General features: G+C 37.2%; 1 protein-coding gene across 1 annotated transcript in view; it reads right to left on the bottom strand.

The window, feature by feature from the left end:
• Nucleotides 1–19,651, bottom strand: part of LOC101747089 (BAI1-associated protein 3) — a 108,931-nt gene that overhangs the window by 60,673 nt on the left and 28,607 nt on the right. The window contains exons 2-4 of the mRNA XM_004931571.5: nucleotides 11,996–12,277; nucleotides 10,871–11,075; nucleotides 2,069–2,261 (exon numbers count right to left, since the gene is read on the bottom strand). Coding sequence (XP_004931628.1) covers nucleotides 2,069–2,261; nucleotides 10,871–11,075; nucleotides 11,996–12,152 — 555 coding nt within the window. The 5' untranslated portion in view covers nucleotides 12,153–12,277. The remainder of the gene's footprint in view (nucleotides 1–2,068; nucleotides 2,262–10,870; nucleotides 11,076–11,995; nucleotides 12,278–19,651) is intronic.

Below are 19,651 nucleotides of genomic sequence, written 5' to 3'. Positions count from 1 at the left end.
TCTTGATTTTAGCTAGACCCCTCTTTTTCTTAGCACCTATACTACTAGCCATTTGGGGTGTCCTTATCTGTCTCTCCTTTGCTTGTCATGTCAATCATCATCAAGAACTGCTTCAGTAAGATCAATATTAGGGTAAGCCGTATTCACATCGCGTAGACATTCCATTACTTTTATTTCAACTTGCAGTTCATTGACGACCTATAAGTGTCGATATAGATCACTTGTGATTAACAGTCTATCTAAGAAGATTCCATCAGAAAAAAAAAGTTGATATAAAAAGGTGAACTATAAAAAAGCAACCTATCAAAAGATATGACTATGAGCTTAAGCATAATTATGGCAGTTACTCCTATGCTTATTAATTTTCAGCTAAAATCTTAAGTTAGTTTAGGCAGAGATTTGAGTTTGGTCACGTTTTCTCGCCACAGTTTAAATAAAGCACGCCAATGTACATACCGCTCTAATAGATATAATGTGTACCTATCTTTTACATATTACGAACAAGAGAGTTTCTGACGAAATATTACAAAGACAACATTGGTAGTTTGCAATTGCCGCATATGTTATGAAAATCACATAATGATACAAATTATATATAATAATAATAATAAAACATTTATTTCAGAAAAAATCCATAAAATAATAATGATACAATAGTCAGCACACAAACAGTTCAACAATACAAATAGAAAATGAACAATATACTAATTCAATTAATTAAATATACAAAGGAAATGAATTAGAAACACATAATTATATCAATACAGTAGTAACCACTCTATGTCAATATTAGCTATCATTATGTCAATCAGTCAATTAATTTGGAGAAAAAATAAAATAAAAAAGAAAATCATACACATTTCATAATGAAGAGTAAAATAATAATAAGGATATGTCAGTCTTGTCCGGTAATTATACACATCCATTTATGTTGGATCGGACAATCAGCGCGAGAAGCAATCATCCCGAGGATGCCATTACTACTGTCTCTCACTCGTCTTAAAAAAGAGGCAACCTTTTTTCGGATTATAGCTTGATAGCCATCCGTCCGGGCATCAGCAAACATTTGCGACGCACTGCAGTAGGGAGGCAGCCGCAATAGCACCCTGAAGATGTTGTTATACTGAACGCGCAGGACCCTGGCAGCCCGCTGAGTATGATTCACCCATAGACTGCTCGCGTAAAACGATTGGCAAAATGCCTTAAACAAAGAAATTTTTACTGGGGAGGAGCACCGAGCGAATCTACGGGCAATCATGTTTCCTCGGACCGCCAATGCCCTGCGCTCCCGCTCCAAATCTGCGTCATCGGACAAATCATCCGTTACAATGTGGCCCAGGTACTTAAAACTGGTCACTCTCTGCAGTTCCTCATCATATAATTTAATTGAAGGAACACAAACTGGAACAGGTGCACCTGACTTACCCTTGAAAAGCAGAACTTTACTTTTTGCTTTACTGTAGGTCAGTCCATGCTCCCCAGCGTAGGTCTCGCATATAGCCAGCATCTTACGAATAGCACCTACCGATGGTCCCAGCAGCACCATATCGTGCGCGTAGCTAATATTATTGACGCATACACTATCAATATGACAACCGGTATGAGTGCTGCTGAGCTCACCGATAAGGTCATTTATGTACAAGTTAAATAACAAAGGAGAGGTCAGCCCCCCCTGCCTCACGCCACACTCCATGCCATATGGCCCGGACAAAGCTCCCGCCCATCTCACCTGGTTCCGCTGGCAGTGGTACCATTCCTGTAACACTGATATGACCTCAACCGGTACACCCGCCCTGCCCAGTTTGTCCCAAAGCTTATCATATAGGACTGTGTCAAACGCCTTAGACAAGTCTAGGAAGCACGCGTATACCGGCGTATGTAGGTGTGTATGTAGTATTCTAAATATTATTACTGGTTTTAGTACAAAGAACCTATTTTACTTGTTAGCGATCCATCTCGATTTTCTTTCAAAACATTTTGTTGTATAAAAACCCTACGTGGCAAATACGAATTAATTAATTAAATTACCAAAACATAACCAAGTCCAGATTTAAACCTTCTGTCTTACCTCAGTGTACAAATGCTCATGTTCTTTATGAGAAAGTTGCGCAGACACACTTGGCAGGCCAAGGTCTTGGGGCATGGGTGGTGGGCGTTCCGCCCTAGCTTCGGCCAGTCTCAATGCTGCTAGCCGCCTGTTCTCCTGTCGCCAAGACAGCGCCGTGAAACTTTCGAAGTAAGAGCCATCCGTGTCTTGAACCCTGCGTACAAAAATACCAGAAAACCTTAATTCGTGGCGCGTGTCAAAGTTATGTTACGAAAGCATTTTTTAAATTACATTCCCGTGCGTCACGTAGGTACATTATCTTTCTGAAGGCTTGCTAAGGTTGAGGTGTCGTGTTTTATTTTAGACAATAGAATTGAGCATGAATTTTTTTTTATAGTCGGCAGCGACTGTTTTAGTGTTTTTTTTTTTTTGCTTAGATGGGTGGACGAGCTCACAGCCCACCTGGTGTTAAGTGGTTACTGGAACTCATAGACATCCACAAAGTAAATGCGCCACCCACCTTGAGATATAAGTTCTAAGGTTTCAAGTATAGTTACAACGGCTGCCGCACCTTTCAAACCGAAACGCATTACTGCTTCACGGCAGAAATAGGCAGGGCGGTGGTACCTACCCGCGCGGACTCACAAGAGTTCCTACCACCAGTAATTACGCAAATTATAATTTTGTGGGTTTCACTTTTATTACATGATGTTATTCCTTCACCGTGGAAGTCAATCGTGAACATTTGTTGAGTACGTAATTCATTAGAAAAATTGGTACCCGCCCGGGATTCGAACACCGGTGCATCGCTCAACACGAATGCACCGGACGTCTTATCCCTTAGGCCACGACGACTTCAAAGCTAGTGTACTTCGGTATAGTTAGTATAAGGAGTAATACCGAAATTCATGAGCCATGACAAAACCATCTATAAATCAGTTGAATCGAAAGTCCATCCCTGTGTAATAGCAAAACACTTTACGAAATGAATAGTTTGAAAGAACTCTACATTATTTTGTTAATTTAGTAATAATTCACATAATTTCATTTAAATGAGTTCCAATTTGGTCTCACTTTCAACTATTCTAAGATACTCAAATAACGCGTATAAACTTAGCACAATTGAAAACATTGAAATTCAATGTGATTTCATAGTTTTCTATTTTATTTATTCACATTTTTTTGTTACATTCTTATCACCCTTTTTTTATTGCCCTTGTAGGCATACGAGCATACAGCCCACCTGATGGTGAGTGGTTACCGTCGCCCATGGACTTCAGCAATGCCAGGGCAGAGCCAAACCGCTGCCTGCCTATTAAAAGTTTGATTTTCTATTAGATATTAACCATTTCTCATTTGAATATGCCATGGCCTAAGGGATAAGACGCCACGTGTACTCGTACCAAATTACGTACCTACTGAACACAACCAAGACTTAGTAAGATTACCCCTCTATGTGATATGTCTCTTCTAAGAATTATATGTTATATTAAGATAAAACTATATAAGCTTAAAGTCATAAATACATCAAATGTTACTCTTTGTAAAATAAGATAGAAAATAAGTGAATAGAGTGGTGTCGACGATATTTCTGTCACCTCCAGTGATTCGTTTATCCCCGTCGTAGACAGAGGGAGTATGTTACACAAAGGCAAATAGACGTTCATAAGACGGAAATCCATAACACGTGCGTTATCCTGTGTTTGTATAAATAAAACTAATTTCGAAATCTCTCGTACATATACTTACCAATATTTTAGATTTTCGTGAGTCTTGCGTGTGTATAAAATAAAGACAAAGTCAAAATTGGAAAAATGATAAAAATTTGTTAAATTATTTTAAGCCAAGTTCAGTTCAATAGTAAAATATACCAATGAAGTTAATTTATCAACAAAAAGCAAATAAGCGATTTCCTTTATTTGAATGACTATTTTCAGTCTTTTTAATTTAGAATACACAACACTGAAACGTTTTTTATGAAATTTCTATGGGACCAATCTAAAAATATAACTTCAGACTTCAATAGACTTAGAAACAATTTGGGAATAAAAATAATAATTCCTTATACTTTCGTCGTTAAAACTCTGTACTATACCTATTGTCATTCGACATTGCCGAGCGGCGAACAAGAAAGGGCTTAAAACATTAATTCTGTACTTATCACTTACTTATTTTTGGTATAGAATATTTTCTAACTAAAATTCTTAATCCATATTAATAAATGTGGAAATTATGTTATTATTTAGAATAGCATTTATATTGTGGAATATAATTTGTAATATTTATATATTAGTAGTAGAATTTATACTATATCAATAGGCAAAGAAAAAGCTGTTAAATTTCTTTTCTTCTTCCGTTTGTCAAATGATTTTCTTTTTTTTATATAAGTTCACTAACTGTTCACAACGAGCGTTAGTGCTAGCAATAAAAACAACATATTTAATTGTATAATTTTGAAAAACTTACTTAAATAACAAACCGAACTAATATTTAATTAATTCTTTATTTTTACTGTTGATACTGATCAAGATACTTATAGATAAGTTATAAAATTATTGTATTTTCTTCGGTCATGGATGCACGTGCAAATTTTCGAGTTAATCCGACGTCTTGAGTCGGCGGAAATGATCTTCAAAGATTCCATTACATACAAACATAAATATATACCAAGCTAACGAAAGCGTGTTAAAATTTGATGCCGTATTTTCGACATCCTTGCAAGAAAAAAATTTCAAAGTACAACGATAAGGAAAATTCAATATATAAAATGAATCTATGTTAAAATACCTTAACCTTTCCTATATACAATAAATAAGTATATACCCTTGACGTAACTCATTTTACAAGCACAATGTTGGCAAAACGAAGTCGTTACACACAATATAGATCCATCAGGCTGTCGTCAGGTCGCGGTAACCCTTCGCCAAAGCTATCTCGTTATTGACATTCTTAAGATACAATGTGTATACAATTGACTCACAGCAACAAATAAATTACAATCTCACAATAATTGCGTGGTTTTATATTTATAGGCAAACGTTATATAAAAGCAAACTCGTCAATTGAGTTTTATTGTATTATTATTATTATTTTCATTTATTAATTTATTATGTAGACGAGCGAATTAGCCCGTGGTCCATTTGGTATTATTACCAGAGATGTGAGACCTGGAGTCAAAGTCTCAATTGTAAAGTGTAATGGTTGTCCCACCCTTTAAATCGAAACGCATTACTGCTTCACGCTAGATTTAGACAGAGATGTGGTATCTACCCGTGCGGGCTTACAAGAAGCCCTAATGACAGTAATTACGCAAATTGTATTCTTTGCAGATTTGATTTTTTTGACAATGATATTTTTTCATCCAAGAAATCATTCGTGAACATGTGTTAAGTTCGTATTACATTTAAAAAAACTGGTACCAATTTCATTCAGATAATTACAAATACGTTGAATACTGATGTTGTTTTTTTTTACTATGATAGCTAAAACAAAAAAATCCAAATGAAAAAGGAACATTAATGAATGATGTATAAAATATATATAAGTAGTCATGAGAATAATAACAATGCTAACAATGCTAACAAATATCATTTTTGCCGGTTCATGTACGAGAAGCCCAATATAATTCTTAACGTGTTTGTTTTCGTTTCATTATCGTGATAATATCACACCAGGTCAGTTCAAATTGAGACATTGGAACTGAGTCCTAGTTTTAATTAAAATTTCCTTCAATAATCTTGGAATAATCCTATCTCACGGGAAATGCAGCTATTGTCCGATCCGATTGGAGGCTATTGTCATTTACCTAGCGAGCTGTGCCTACGTTATAAGTACCTATAATCGTTTATTTCCACAGTAGGACAAAACATTCTTATGACGCAAATAAAGTAAAGTACAATTTAATTGTCAAATCTTTCGATTTGTTTCTGTTCTATTTAGAGATTCCTCTTTAAGATAAAATAAATTAATTTGATTGATTATTTTTTTGGGGTAAAACCGGTATTATTTTGATAACAAAACTTCAAAAGAACAACAAACATGATTCAATGTTTTTTTTTTTCTAGATAATGTTTTGTATTGATTTGCTGATTCGTGGAAAAGGAATGTTGCGAATGAAAACCAATACACATAGGCCCTCTAAACATATGTTTTTATTTGGATTTATAAGAATACGGATAATAAGTATTGTTCTGAGAAACCACAAATCCAAACTAAACCATATATATAACAAATGTGAATATGCTAGTATTGTTGTTCTTCTATGTATTGTTTCCAGTTTTCGTACATTTTCTGCTCAACATTAATACAATTCATCTGTCCACAGAGTGAGTTTTCGTTTATATGCGCGTATAATTCAGTGCGGTGACGTTATCTGGGGACACAGGTACACCAATCCAATGCCGTCCTTGCATTGTGACGGATTTCTGCCACCCGATCCCCTCATACATGAAACCTCCAGTCACAATTAATCTGACACATGAATAAAAATAACTTATAACAAGAGATTTGTTTTTATAAAATAATATATCACCGATTGTTTGCCGGTTAAGGATCACAAAAATTCACATTTGTAATCAGGTTTGCAAATCCTTATTTGCTAAATTTATATTTCAAAAATAACAATAAGTTACCTATATCGTATACAGTTTTGATTTCGTAAGTTTTCAATAAATATTCCACCCCTTTATAATTCTTGTAAACAATCTCAAAATGTTTTAAAACCAAATTTTGACTCTACAGCTAATATGAGTAAAAAACAATATAGTGTTTTTCAATTAATAACATAACCTATGTATTTAATATTTTCTTATATTTATCGAACTTATATGTTTAGAGTCGCTCATTTTTGCAATCATGCGATGTTTGAATATCAAATATTTGACTGGTAGGTAATATGTTTATTTCATTATCAAACCACAAACGGAAAAAATATATATTTATTCTTCTTCATTTAAAAACAAGTCACAAGCAGAGTAAGCTAGCTAGGAAGCTAGAGTAAGCTAGGAGAAAAATCGCTGCTCAACTGCGTCACCGGCGTGCGCTAACTGAACAAATCGATGCAGTTCAGAAAATCGTTTCTACAAGTATACAGATGTTCAATATTAAATGACATTGACATTAATAATTAAATTAAAATGACATCATAGAAATAGAAATTAAAATTTAAAAGATAGGCTATTGCTTTATCTACCAAAAATACTTTTCTATAGGTATATATATAGTATTATCATTATTTAGTTACAAACAACAGCAGAGGATTAAAAATACATATAAGTTGAAGATTTCACAAAATAATGACAAAGTAAAATAAAAGTTTTCATTATTGAACATGGCAAAATCTAATATATAAAATTCTCGTGTCACAATGTTCGTTCCCATACTCCTCCGAAACCGCTTGACCGATTATCATGAATTGTTTTATGCATATTCAGTAAGCCTGAGAATCGGCTACTATCTATTTTTCATCCCCCTAAGTGATTAGGGTTGTCCACTCCTAACATTTTTTTTTTATTTGGACTTTTTTTTTTGTTATAATGAGGTATTATGTGGTTGAATGAGGTTTTGTTATTTTTATTATATATTCCCTCATCGTTCACAGCACTACATACCTCTTTCACTCATTTACCACATCCTTACACACTTACAATAAGTTAGTTTTTTTTCTACACTAGAAATTCCCTAGAAATCTTATATATAGCAAAACAATGTTTGCCGGGTCAGCTAGTATTATATAATATACAAAAGAAAATAGCCCATCGCATGTGCGTTATGATAAAATTGAATTTTTTTTTTTTTTATTGCTTAGATGTGTGGACGAGCTCACAGCCCACCTGGTGTTAAGTGGTTACTGGAGCCCATAGACATCTACAACGTAAATGCGCCACACACCTTGAGATATAGTTCTAAGGTCTCAGTATAGTCACAACGGCTGCCCCACCCTTCAAACCGAAACGCATTACTGCTTCACGGCAGAAATAGGCGGGGCGGTGGTACCTACCCGTGCGGACTCACAAGAGGTCCTACCACCAGTAATTACGCAAATTATAATTTTGCGGGTTTGATTTTTATTGCACGATGTTATTCCTTCACCGTGGAAGTCAATCGTGAACATTTATTGAGTACGTATTTCATTAGAAAAATTGGTACCCGCCAGCGAGATTCGAACACCAGTGCATCGCTCGATACGAATGCACCGGACGTCTTATCCTTTAGGCCACGACGACTTCAAACTTACGGAATACTCCTGCGTTTCAAATTAGAAAACAAATTGGAACTTCTCGTCGATAATTGGAATCCTTTGTCAGCTCACTAATAGCTTGATTTTTACTGTGTCCGCTTGCCGTCTGCTAATTCTATTTCCGATATGCATGTGATGGACTCTGATGCGAAAATGTCATCAGAAGGCTAACAAATTGAATTTCCCTCTCATAACATGACTCATCGAGCCAGCTATTTGATGACATTAAGGATGTTAACGAAGATGTCGTGAAGGGACCTATCAATAAATTATCAAAATTGAGTCGTACAGTGTTCAAATTAAATGTTCAAATAAATCATCAGTTATTGCTAAAGTAAACCAAAGGGATAAATGTATAAAGGGATAAATGATAATTAAATTAATTATAAGCTAGGATAGACTAGACTTTTGGTATTTTCTTATACTTTAAAACGTTACTGTTCTCTATAAAATCTGAATTATGTCTCAGTTAAAAAATACCCAATTTAATATGAAACTAGTGAAGTAGCAAAAGGTAATGTTATTCAAATCTTCACTCAGTCTAGTATTTCAATCAAAGAATTTTGTAAATTAAATCCTCCAATACTCACTAAGAGTGTCGAGGTCGTCATAAACTCATCGTCGAGTTGGACAAAAATTTATTACATTTAAAGTGTCAGAATAAATAAAAGGTAATGGTCGCCGGGCGTTTTAATCAAATTTTCTGCTTAACCCAATTGGACTCCCTGTAGATAAATTGCTCCATCTAGTAATTTCCAGCTCATCTGGTGACCACTTTGTTTATTGACACTCTTATCGGAATGAAGAACGTGCGTTATTGCTACACGTAATTACATTTCCTACAATTCTAGACTTTTTTTAGACTTAAGGTCTTACTAGTCGAGTGATCTTGAATCATGGTGCGCAGCCGGTGTCAACAGTCTTTGTGAAATATACGGTGCTATAGTCACTTATGAATTTTTTGTTAAAACGGAATTGAGTATAAAAAAATACATTTTTTATTAGTTATAAGTGAGATGTTTGCTTTTACTGATGAAATTTATAGTTGAGTCGACTATTATCAAAGCCGGCAATCTGACTTTTGGACAATGATTAGTAAATCAGAAAAACGAATTATTGACTTTGTATTCCATTGGCAGTCACAAAACTCTTCGGAAAGACATCTTAGATAAATAACAGGTTAACTATTAACCTTTATTTAATGCAGGTTTTGAACCGTATTCTTTGAAGGAGACGATTATATTCAAATCAATCTGTATTGACATATCAATATTTTTTTTTTGTCCAAATGCACAGATTGCCACCTTTGATAATAGACGACTCAGTTGTAGTTTTATTAGGTATTATTGTTTTTATTTCTTTAGACTAGCAGAACTATATATATATTTTAATAAGATGTTGAATTTTCCAACGTTTCTCCTGAAAAATTACATAATTTGGATAAGTGACGTTATCGCACCGTATGTCGTATGGGCGATATGTACTTCATTTGCGAGTCCCCGAATAAACATAATCTAGTAACCGGTGCGATTTTAAATACCAAACACTTTATTTCTATTAAAAAAAAAATAGAAATCTTATTTTTAACGCTAAACCAAATAAATAATGTGAAAGAATAACAAATCATTGTTTCGAGCTTCGAGATGTAGTTAGTAATCACTATTCTATTCGCGTTTCGTCACGGGTCGTATGGGGTTGTCGTTCGAATTTGCAATTCCCACTTCCGCGGAAACAGGTTAATATCCTTCGAGAAGCCGTGATTTTCCCAATATCATTACTGCTGTTGACGCTTCCCGTTTCAGCAATAACGGTACAACTTCACGGGTAGGCATTACGAAGTTTACCGAATAAGTACCTACTGATCTTGTTTTATTTGTTTTTATACTATCTAGAGCCTTTAGCGAGTTAGTTGCTTGGTCTAAGTGCACTCTTACAGTAAGATTAGGCATAAAGTTTATTTAAAAAAAAGATCAATGTTGCCAGTATTTGTCATTTAAAATGAATCTTTCGAATTTAATGGCTTCAACATACAGTCGAGGCCACGACTCATCTGATATATCCGACTCATCTTATTTTTTCGTTTCTGTTAACGTTACATTATTAAAACTACTGGTGGTAGGACCTCTTGTGAGTCCGCACAGGTAAGTACCACCACCCTGACTCTTTCTGCCGTGAAGCAGTAATGCGTTTCGGTTTGAAGGATGGGGCAGCCGCTGTAACTATACTGAGACCTTAGAACTTATATCTCAAGGTGTGTGGCGCATTTACGTTGTAGATGTCTATGGGCTCCAGTAACCACTTAACACCAGGTGGGCTTTGAGCTCGTCCACACATCTAAGAAATAAAAAATAAAAATAAAACTCTAATAACATAGCTCCTTGAAAATTTACAGTTGTTATAAATTATCCCAAATCCTAAATTTTATGTCTTCATCGGTAACTTTTTAAATTACCCGAATTTAAAGCTCAAATTTGCCGAAAACATCTCCAGATCGTAGTATGGTTTAATAACCTATAACAATGTCAAGATAAGCCGACTATATTGGCAAGTCATGTGATAAATTAGACTTCCACAGAATTGCTTACCCCGAGTTCACAGAGTTATCGACCTCTGGCCAAGAGAGACGTCTTTTGCAGAATGCCATCGTGGGTTTTTCAGGTGGTGCTTGGTGACGGGGCACCCGGAGTGATCCACCGCGTCGTTGAGCTGGTGCTGGAGCCAAGCAATCTAGAGTGCGCCGTCGGGCGCCCAGGGCAGAAGCGCCTTCTGTTGGTAGAACTCTAGGAAATCCTACAACCAAGTAAAAACAAATAGGTATTTTAAGCAAATTATGTATAAATATTTTCTATAACTATACTGATACTTCTGTAACTATATTGAGACCTTAGAACTTATATCTCGAGATGGGTGGCACATTTACGTTATAGATGTCTATGGGCTCCAGTAACCACTTAACACCAGGTGGGCTGTGAGCTTGTCCATCCATTTAAGCAATAAAAAAAAAGGAATATAATACATATATTTTTAATTTTTTTTTCATACAAATACACAAAATAAGGTCTAACTCTTGTTACGTTCGCGTAAATAGTAATAAATTCTATACTTATAAATATAAATCACCATTAAAGAACTAAGCAAATTTTGTGAAGATTATATCTATTAAAATGAAAAAATCCTGTGATTTACGCAAACATTATGGGTCAACGCGGATGCCGAGAATCTCAGCTTTTTTAGAACCCAATCGTATTCTTTTTAAAACAATCGCTTTTGAATGTAGCATAATATAAATTGTAAAGTAAGGTGGGTATTGTATTAAGTTTATTTATTTATTTATTTGGGAAACCAACAGTACAATACAAACATCATATTTAAAAAAATAGCTAAAACAATAACCAAACATGTTTCCACCATCAAAATCACATATAAGTAGAGACTGAATAGAGAAATACAAAAGAGACATTTAAAAATTTAAGCTTACACAAAAAAAAAGCAACACAATACGCACATATTATTATGTATATCAACTTACACTATAAAACTTAATAATACTCATCGGACTAAATCACCTTATAAATATTCCAAAATAGCATTTCTATCTGCTTACAGGTGACAAACAAAAGATGTCAGCGTTAGAGAATTTACTATCATACAACCTACAAAATCTACGGACAAAAGACAGTTGAAAAAAGAAAGTTGACAGAGCTTGTTACCACGCATAGTAGCGGTTGACGGTGGAGGTTGTTGTGCCTGACCCTCCTCGGCAGAGCGATGTCGTGAGGGCGGTGCACGCCGCGGTGAGAGCGCCAGACCGGCTACACTGTCAGCTACGCCCGCCACATACTGGCCCAATGATGTTAAGAAACTCATGGTTGCACTCGCACCGAAACACTTAATATGATAACGAACTCATTTGTGAACAAGTTAATGTTAATCAAAAACCACTCAACACTTTAGAGTTTCAACTATCGTTTGCTCATGATCGACGAAGGAATCTGTAACAAAATACAACTGTGTTATAATTTGAATAGTACAATTTACTGGTTATAGTATAGTTTACTGGTGGTAGGACTTCTTGTGAGTCCGTGCGGGTAGGTACCACCGCCCTGCCTATTTCTGCCGTGAAGCAGTAATGCGTTTTAGTCTGAAGGGTAGGGCAGCCGTTCTAACTATACTGAGATCTTAGAACTTATATCTCAAGGTGGGTGGCGCATTTACGTTACAGATGTCTATGGGCTCCAGTAACCACTTAACACCAGGTGGGATGTGCGCTCGTCCATCCATCTAAGCAATAAAATATATAACTACTCAGGTCATAAGTATTGTCACACAGTAAAAAATTTTCTTTTAGAATGCTGGCCACAAAAAAGTTTATTGAATTCGAATTTCGAATTGTTCATGAAAATAAAAATGTATAACTTTTAGAATTTTACTCATTTTTAAATATGGAGTGGACGCTTAAAGAAGACCGTGTTGCAGTTATTGCGTTGCATCGTTGCGGTTACGCGCCAATTTAAATTTTTAACATACTGAAAAATTTGAATATAACCAAAAGATTCGTTTATCTACCATCAAACGATACAATGAAGACTCTAGTGTAGATGACAGATCAAGAAGTGGTCGCCCTCGGTCTGTTAGGACTCCAGCAGTGATAAAAGCTGTGAAGGTGCGAATTCAAAGAAATCCCAAACGTAAGCAGAAACTGTTGGCCCTTCAGATGGGGTTAAGCAGCACCACGGTGAAAAGGGTGTTAAATGAAGACTTAGGGCTTCGGGCATATCGAAGAAAAACAGGACATCGTTTGAATGCTCGTCTAATGGACCTGAGACTGAAGAGATGCCGCGCTTTGTTGAAGCGGTACGCGGGAAAAAAATATCGGGAAATTCTTTTTTCGGATGAAAAAATTTTTACCGTAGAAGAGAGCTACAACAAACAAAATGATAAGGTGTACGCACACAGTAGTGAAGAAGCGAGCAACCGTATTCCGCGTGTCCAACGAGGTCATTTTCCATCCTCGCTCATGGTATGGTTGGGAGTTTCTTATTGGGGCTTAACAGAGGTACATTTTTGTGAGAAAGGTGTAAAAACGAATGCAGTTGTGTATCAAAATACAGTCCTGACGAATCTTGTGGAACCTGTTTCTCATACCATGTTCAACAACAGGCACTGGGTATTCCAACAAGATTCGGCGCCAGCTCATAGAGCGAAGAGCACACAAGACTGGCTGGCGGCGCGTGAAATCGACTTCATCCGGCACGAAGACTGGCCCTCCTCCAGTCCAGATTTGAATCCGTTAGATTACAAGATATGGCAACACTTGGAGGAAAAGGCGTGCTCAAAGCCTCATCCCAATTTGGAGTCACTCAAGACATCCTTGATTAAGGCAGTCGCCGATATTGACATGGACTGCGATAGACGACTGGCCGCGCAGATTGAAGGCCTGTATTCAAAATCACGGAGGTAATTTTGAATAAACTTTAGTGTCATAAGAATCTATGTTTTGTTAAGTTCATTTTGGTATATGAATGGTTACATAATGAATAAACTTGTTTCAATTATTTTACATTAAACATGTGACAGAATTTATGACCTGACTAGGTATATTTCTTAGAGCTCAGAAAGATACAGATTACTTTGTTATTTTCAGTATTTTGTAGTATTAGTAGTCTAGTATTGGGTAGCCGAGCTCACAGGCCACTATGTTGAGCAATTAACGGAACTCTTTCACACACTCAATCATATTGCATAAATGTAACTTATCTTTACCTTCATTAATTTGCCCTCATGTTTCAAGATTGTGATATAAGATTAAAGTCTCAATTGTTTGGAATAGTGATCCTTGAAGCTGGAAGCTTCAGATTGCCTAGAGATGATATTAATAATATTTTTATTAAGATAATATTTTTGTAATGTCAAGAATCTGAAGTTATTAAAAAATTACGGTTGTCGGCGGAATGGCCACAAAACTTCTAACAATAAGGCCGGATAATAAACATTTTATGTTGTTCCACGCTTCGCGCGATTTGTTCTCGGATTAAATCCTTTTGTTGCTACGATGGGAAGGTATTTGCTACAAAAAATTTCGATTCGTTTGAGATTCATTCAAAATAATTTCTTCTTCGCCAAATCCATAGAAAAGCGAACAATGAAAGAATTTCAAGCGCCCTACAACCTCACGGAATTCAGGCAATAAGAAGATGAGATGAGCGAGAGCTTAACTTTTTCTTCAACTTAAGTTTTTGGCAAGTCGAAAAAGTTTCGGTGACTGTCCTTCAATTTATTTAGAATTCGTTATTTTCATCTGCCATAAAACCGTTGTCAAAAACTTATTTTTAAATAAATTTCAATTAAATTTATTGGTTTCGATTTTGGGAAAAATTCATTCACTCATCATTTTAAAAGTAGTCTAACAATAAAGTAATAGTAAAACAAAAGTAGACTTAGTCTTATAATTAAGTATCGAATTGCTTGAGTTTATTAATATATACTCATGATATATCATTGTTCTCAATTATGTGTATAGATGCTTAATCTTTATAATACTTACAATTTCAGAAACTAAGCTATCAACTAAAAATATCTCAGCCATATATTTGTTTAATATATTTGGTATTCGAAGTTAGAAAGTTCATATGTTATTTATTACTTGTTTGTCGCGTATGCGTGGTTCCGGTATCCAAAAAAACAAAAAAAGGCCTAGTTTGGGCTGCACTGTATTTTTCAGCCAATTTATTTTACAGTGTAGAGACTAGTTTTTTTTCCCCAAAACTTTGCTGTACCTTTTAATGGGAACTGTATCGATTCGAATATTTACGACGATCGACGTGCACAGCCTTGTTTTAAGCCCGACCCGTAATTGTTATTGCAATATTGCAAATAAATTCTTCCTAATATTACGGCTCAAAACTAGAAGACTGGAAGTCATATCGTTAATTGTTATTTAACATTGAGCAATGTTACTTAATTATGTGCTTTTTTGGAAATGTAAATTATAAACGATAGGATAAAAGGCTTAATTGAATATTTTATTTTAATTGAACTGAGGAAAAGTTAAGACAGTTAATAAAAATCCGTATTACAATTATTATTAATCAATCCTAGTTTGGATTCCACAGTTAGTTTTTCTGAGAAAATGCGGCAAAGCGTATTTCGATTATCTTTGTTACCCATTACGACGAAGTAGATACGAACACCAGTTTGGAGAGCATAATAATGAATTGCAACAGAAGATCTTCACTAAAGCAGCAGTTGGACTGTGAACTGCATACACAAAAACAGACATCGAATTGTATTTGAAAATTTTATTGTGCGTATTTGTGCTAAAGCCCGCTAAGTGTAGATTAAGTTACGGTGTCATCGAACTGCTTAATTGTATTCTAATGCAATCACAGCGTTTACCGCCTCAAACATTTCTGCATAATAATAAAGCAATAAGTATTTGGATCACACTTAATTGACCAAAATATATGATTGATAAATAAATAATATGATCATTGGTCAGACGTTCCTACGGTGGTCCTGGTTTTTTTTTATTTTTTTTTATTGCCCTTGTAGGCAGACGAGCATACGGCCCACCTGATGGTGAGTGGTTACCGTCGCCCATAGACTTCAGCAATGCCAGGGGCAGAGCCAAGCCGCTGCCTACCGCTTAATACTCTCCACAAGCCTCGTTTGAAGAAGGACATGTCATAGCGCTCGGGAAACACCGTGGAGGGGAGAGCTCATTCCATAGCCGGATGGTACGTGGCAAAAAAGACCTCTGGAAACGCACTATGGATGACCACAGCGGCTCCAGGTAGTATGGATGAACTCTACTCCGGTGGCCAACGGTGCGATGGTAACAACTAGATGCCTGTATCATCTCGAACAATTCCTCAGAGCAGGTTGTATGATTTTCCTTGCCGCGCACTCAACAATCTGAGTCGTATAGCAGCAGCTATTCAATTGATAAGGATATAGTCATTAATTCTGTGGTTTAGCAGTATTATGTTAGCTCTGATAACTGCTTTTTGTAAATTTTGTTAGCATGCAATAATTATTGGTGGCTAAAATACCTTCACATCTTTACCAAGGCAGGTGGGCGATCACGAGCTTAGCCAAGATGGGTGGGATCTGCTAACAGCAGCCCGAGTACTTCCAAAGGAGAGCTAATAACTCGAGAGCAGCTAAAATATAACATAAACGTGAATGAGTTTTTAAATTAAAATTAAAAGCCGTTAATCTGGACAATTTGAAAAAATATGTTAATCTTAACCTCACAAAAAGATAATTTCCTATGTTGAAAATTTACCGGATTATGTAATGTTTGAGATTCAAACCTATAACCCTTCCTAAAATAAATATTAATCCAATCAAATTGATCGATTGTTTTAAAACTAACAATACGATTTCTGAATTTTAAACATTTAAAAACAATCTAAGCCGTTTGAAATCTAATTCATATAATATACAGACAACTTTCTTCTCTAAATTTTTAATAATATATTTTATTTTGACGAGCGAGCTTTAATATAAACTGCCGGTATTTTTCTTGAAAAAAAAAACTCGTGTTTGTTTGTCAATTGACTTTCTTTATTATTTTGTTAGGATATTTTAACGGCTTTTAGAGGTTAGGTTAGATTGGGTTATTTCCCGCCTTTAAAATAAAAAAATAGTCAATAACAAAACATAAAACAATTCGGATCCTTGAATTGTGGGTGAAAGGTCGAAATTCGTTCATCAAGACTTAAATTCACAAGCCGTTTAATTTCTTCTGCGAAATAACCTTTGTGCAATTTTTAGTTCGATAAAAAGATTGAATTAGCTAGTGGCAGACAAAGCAAATTCATTCTGGCTTATTTGAAAGGCTTCGCAATAGACGAAACCAATTTTGTGTTGATTGGAAGACTCGCAACTACGTTCGACTAGAAATATATTAGATATGTTTTAGATAATACTCTATTTCCGTGAGAGCTTAACAAACACGATATCCTTTATATACGTTTATTGTATGTCATCATACAAAGGCTTTCTATTCATATCAAACTCCACATTGTTTACGTATATAATACAAATCCGTTTTATCAAGTGGAGGGAATGTCCAAACTACACTTCCCGTGCGCAGTAGTCACATTTTTTTTTCTTTTTTTTTTCCACAGGAGAAAATCGTCGGATCCTCATCCGCGCAGTGGGTAGGGTATGTGGGAGTTGAACCTCACTAAAAACTCCTATTGCTCACAGCCGGCGTCCTACCCCGGATCGGGCCGGAGCCCTGTCGGAGTTATTGAGACGGCGGGACAGGGTTTACGCAGAGCATATTGCATCCATCCCGCCGTCCCCCAGACACCGGACTGGCGGCCGCCGGCGACAGGACCACCGGTTCCCACGGTCGACGGGCCGGGAGCCCACCTTGATGGCGCCACGCTGCACCTTGCCCCAGAGCGGTCGGAGGAACGCGGTCTACCATCACCCGGCTTCCTATTACGGGCGTGGTGTAAATCACCCCGCCACGCAGTAGTCACTAAAGAACTCTTGAGCTCCATCAATTAAATATTCCCTATATTGCCATAGGTTTATCAAATACATCGGTCATATCGATTCATGTATATCTTTTTTATTTCTGATCTACGCTTTGAGCCTTGAATCTATAGTATTTATAGTGTAACTAGCATATTCGTAAGGAATCAAAATCAATTTCTCTTTCGCCCCGCTCATCCGTCACGTTTCATAAAACGACCGAAGAAGTTATAGCACGTGATAAAACATATAAATCAGTGTTTGTTGAAGATTCGTTATAGATAAACGGGCAGTGACAAATGGTGGATAGGAAGGTCGGAAACACCGCGATAACAAGCTCGCGTGCTGTGCTGGAACGTAAAATGGCCGCCCGCCTTTATGAAGCCAACTATCCTATCTGTAGACGCCATACTACTGTGGCCAACGTGATTATAACAGTTTCGTTCTAAATTTTCGACATTTTTTGTCATAGTACTTCTTCAGATATATGTATAGACAGATATATATAGCCTTTTCGCATTAAAAGTGTACAATTTCCAAAAATATTCGAAATTGACTGCACGAACCACAGAGGATCATATACTGTATGTTTTTTTTTTCTACTTTATCAAATGGTGTAGTACAATGTTAAAATATTAAACTGTGTGTTGTAAAACACTACAGGAGCCATGATCCTCACAATTTAATCCCCATTCCGATAGAGGCACCCGTCACGTGCGGACGTGCTCATCGTCCACTCGATCGCCCGGTCTTTGTTCGCCCGGCTTTTGTTAGCCCGGCCATTGTTCGCGCGGCCTGTGTTTGTGGTACATCTGCCGACTAAGTGCTCTTTCTGGAAGTTTTTATTTGTTTTGTTTCCTTTTGTTGTTTCTGTGTTCGTGGTACATCTGCCGACAAAGTGGTTTCCTGCAAGTATTTATTTGTTTTGTTTCTTTTCGTAATTTCTGTTTTGTTGTGCTTTTTCTTTGTCCTGTAGTAATCGCGCCGCATTGCCACCTGTGTTCAATAGAACCGCTCAGGTCCGAGAAGTTGGGGCCTCGCCGCAAGGCGAGTGTTTTCAAGACCCGGGGCCGCCCCACCTGGGTACTCAGCGATCATGGACGCTGTATTCGCGGAATTCCTCCGACTTCGCCAACCACAGCTCGCCTCGGAGTTTTTGGCCTTCAAGGCCAATCACACTGCGAGCCCTCTCGAGGACTCCGCCGCGCTCGCTGCTCCTGCGTCGCCTGTACCTGCGTGCAGAGCTTCTGCATTGAGCACCGCAGCCTCTGTCGTGCCTGCCGCTCCCGTGTCGCCTATACTGGCGAGAAAAACTGCTGCGTCGTCCGCCGTGACCATCGTTTCAGCTGAGCGATCATCCGCGGCCTCCGTCGCGCCCTCTAAAACACCTACACTTGCTCGTAGGTCGCCTGCACCCGCCTCCTCGTGCTCCGACTCTGACTCGGACATGGAGGTCGACCTCGCCCCCGCCTCATCGACGGATGGATTCACCCTGGTACAGAAGGGTAAGAAGCGTGCCGCGGAGTCTCGAGCTCCCGCGGCCGCTAAAATTAGCAAAGCCGTGAACGCGTCGCGCCCCCGCCCTCAGACTCCCGTTGCGCCCCCAGCCCGTGCCACTCCGTCGCCGCGTCCGGTGGCACAAAATAAAACCCAGACCCCTCCCCCGGTTATCCTTCAGGAGAAGGCAGCTTGGGATCGAGTTTGCCTGGCCCTTAAGGCCAAAAATATAAATTTCACGAATGCCCGTAACCTCGCGAACGGCATTCAAATTAAGGTTCAAACACCCGACGACCATAGGGCCCTCTCTTCTTACCTCCGTAAGGAGCGTATAAGTTTCCATACGTATACGCTCCAGGAGGAGCGCGAACTCCGCG

This window comes from Bombyx mori, chromosome 11, assembly GCF_030269925.1.
Source record: "Bombyx mori chromosome 11, ASM3026992v2".
Classification (NCBI taxonomy): Eukaryota; Metazoa; Arthropoda; class Insecta; order Lepidoptera; family Bombycidae; genus Bombyx; species Bombyx mori.
Note: the sequence above shows the minus strand (reverse complement) of the source record. Positions and strands in the feature narration are given on the sequence as shown.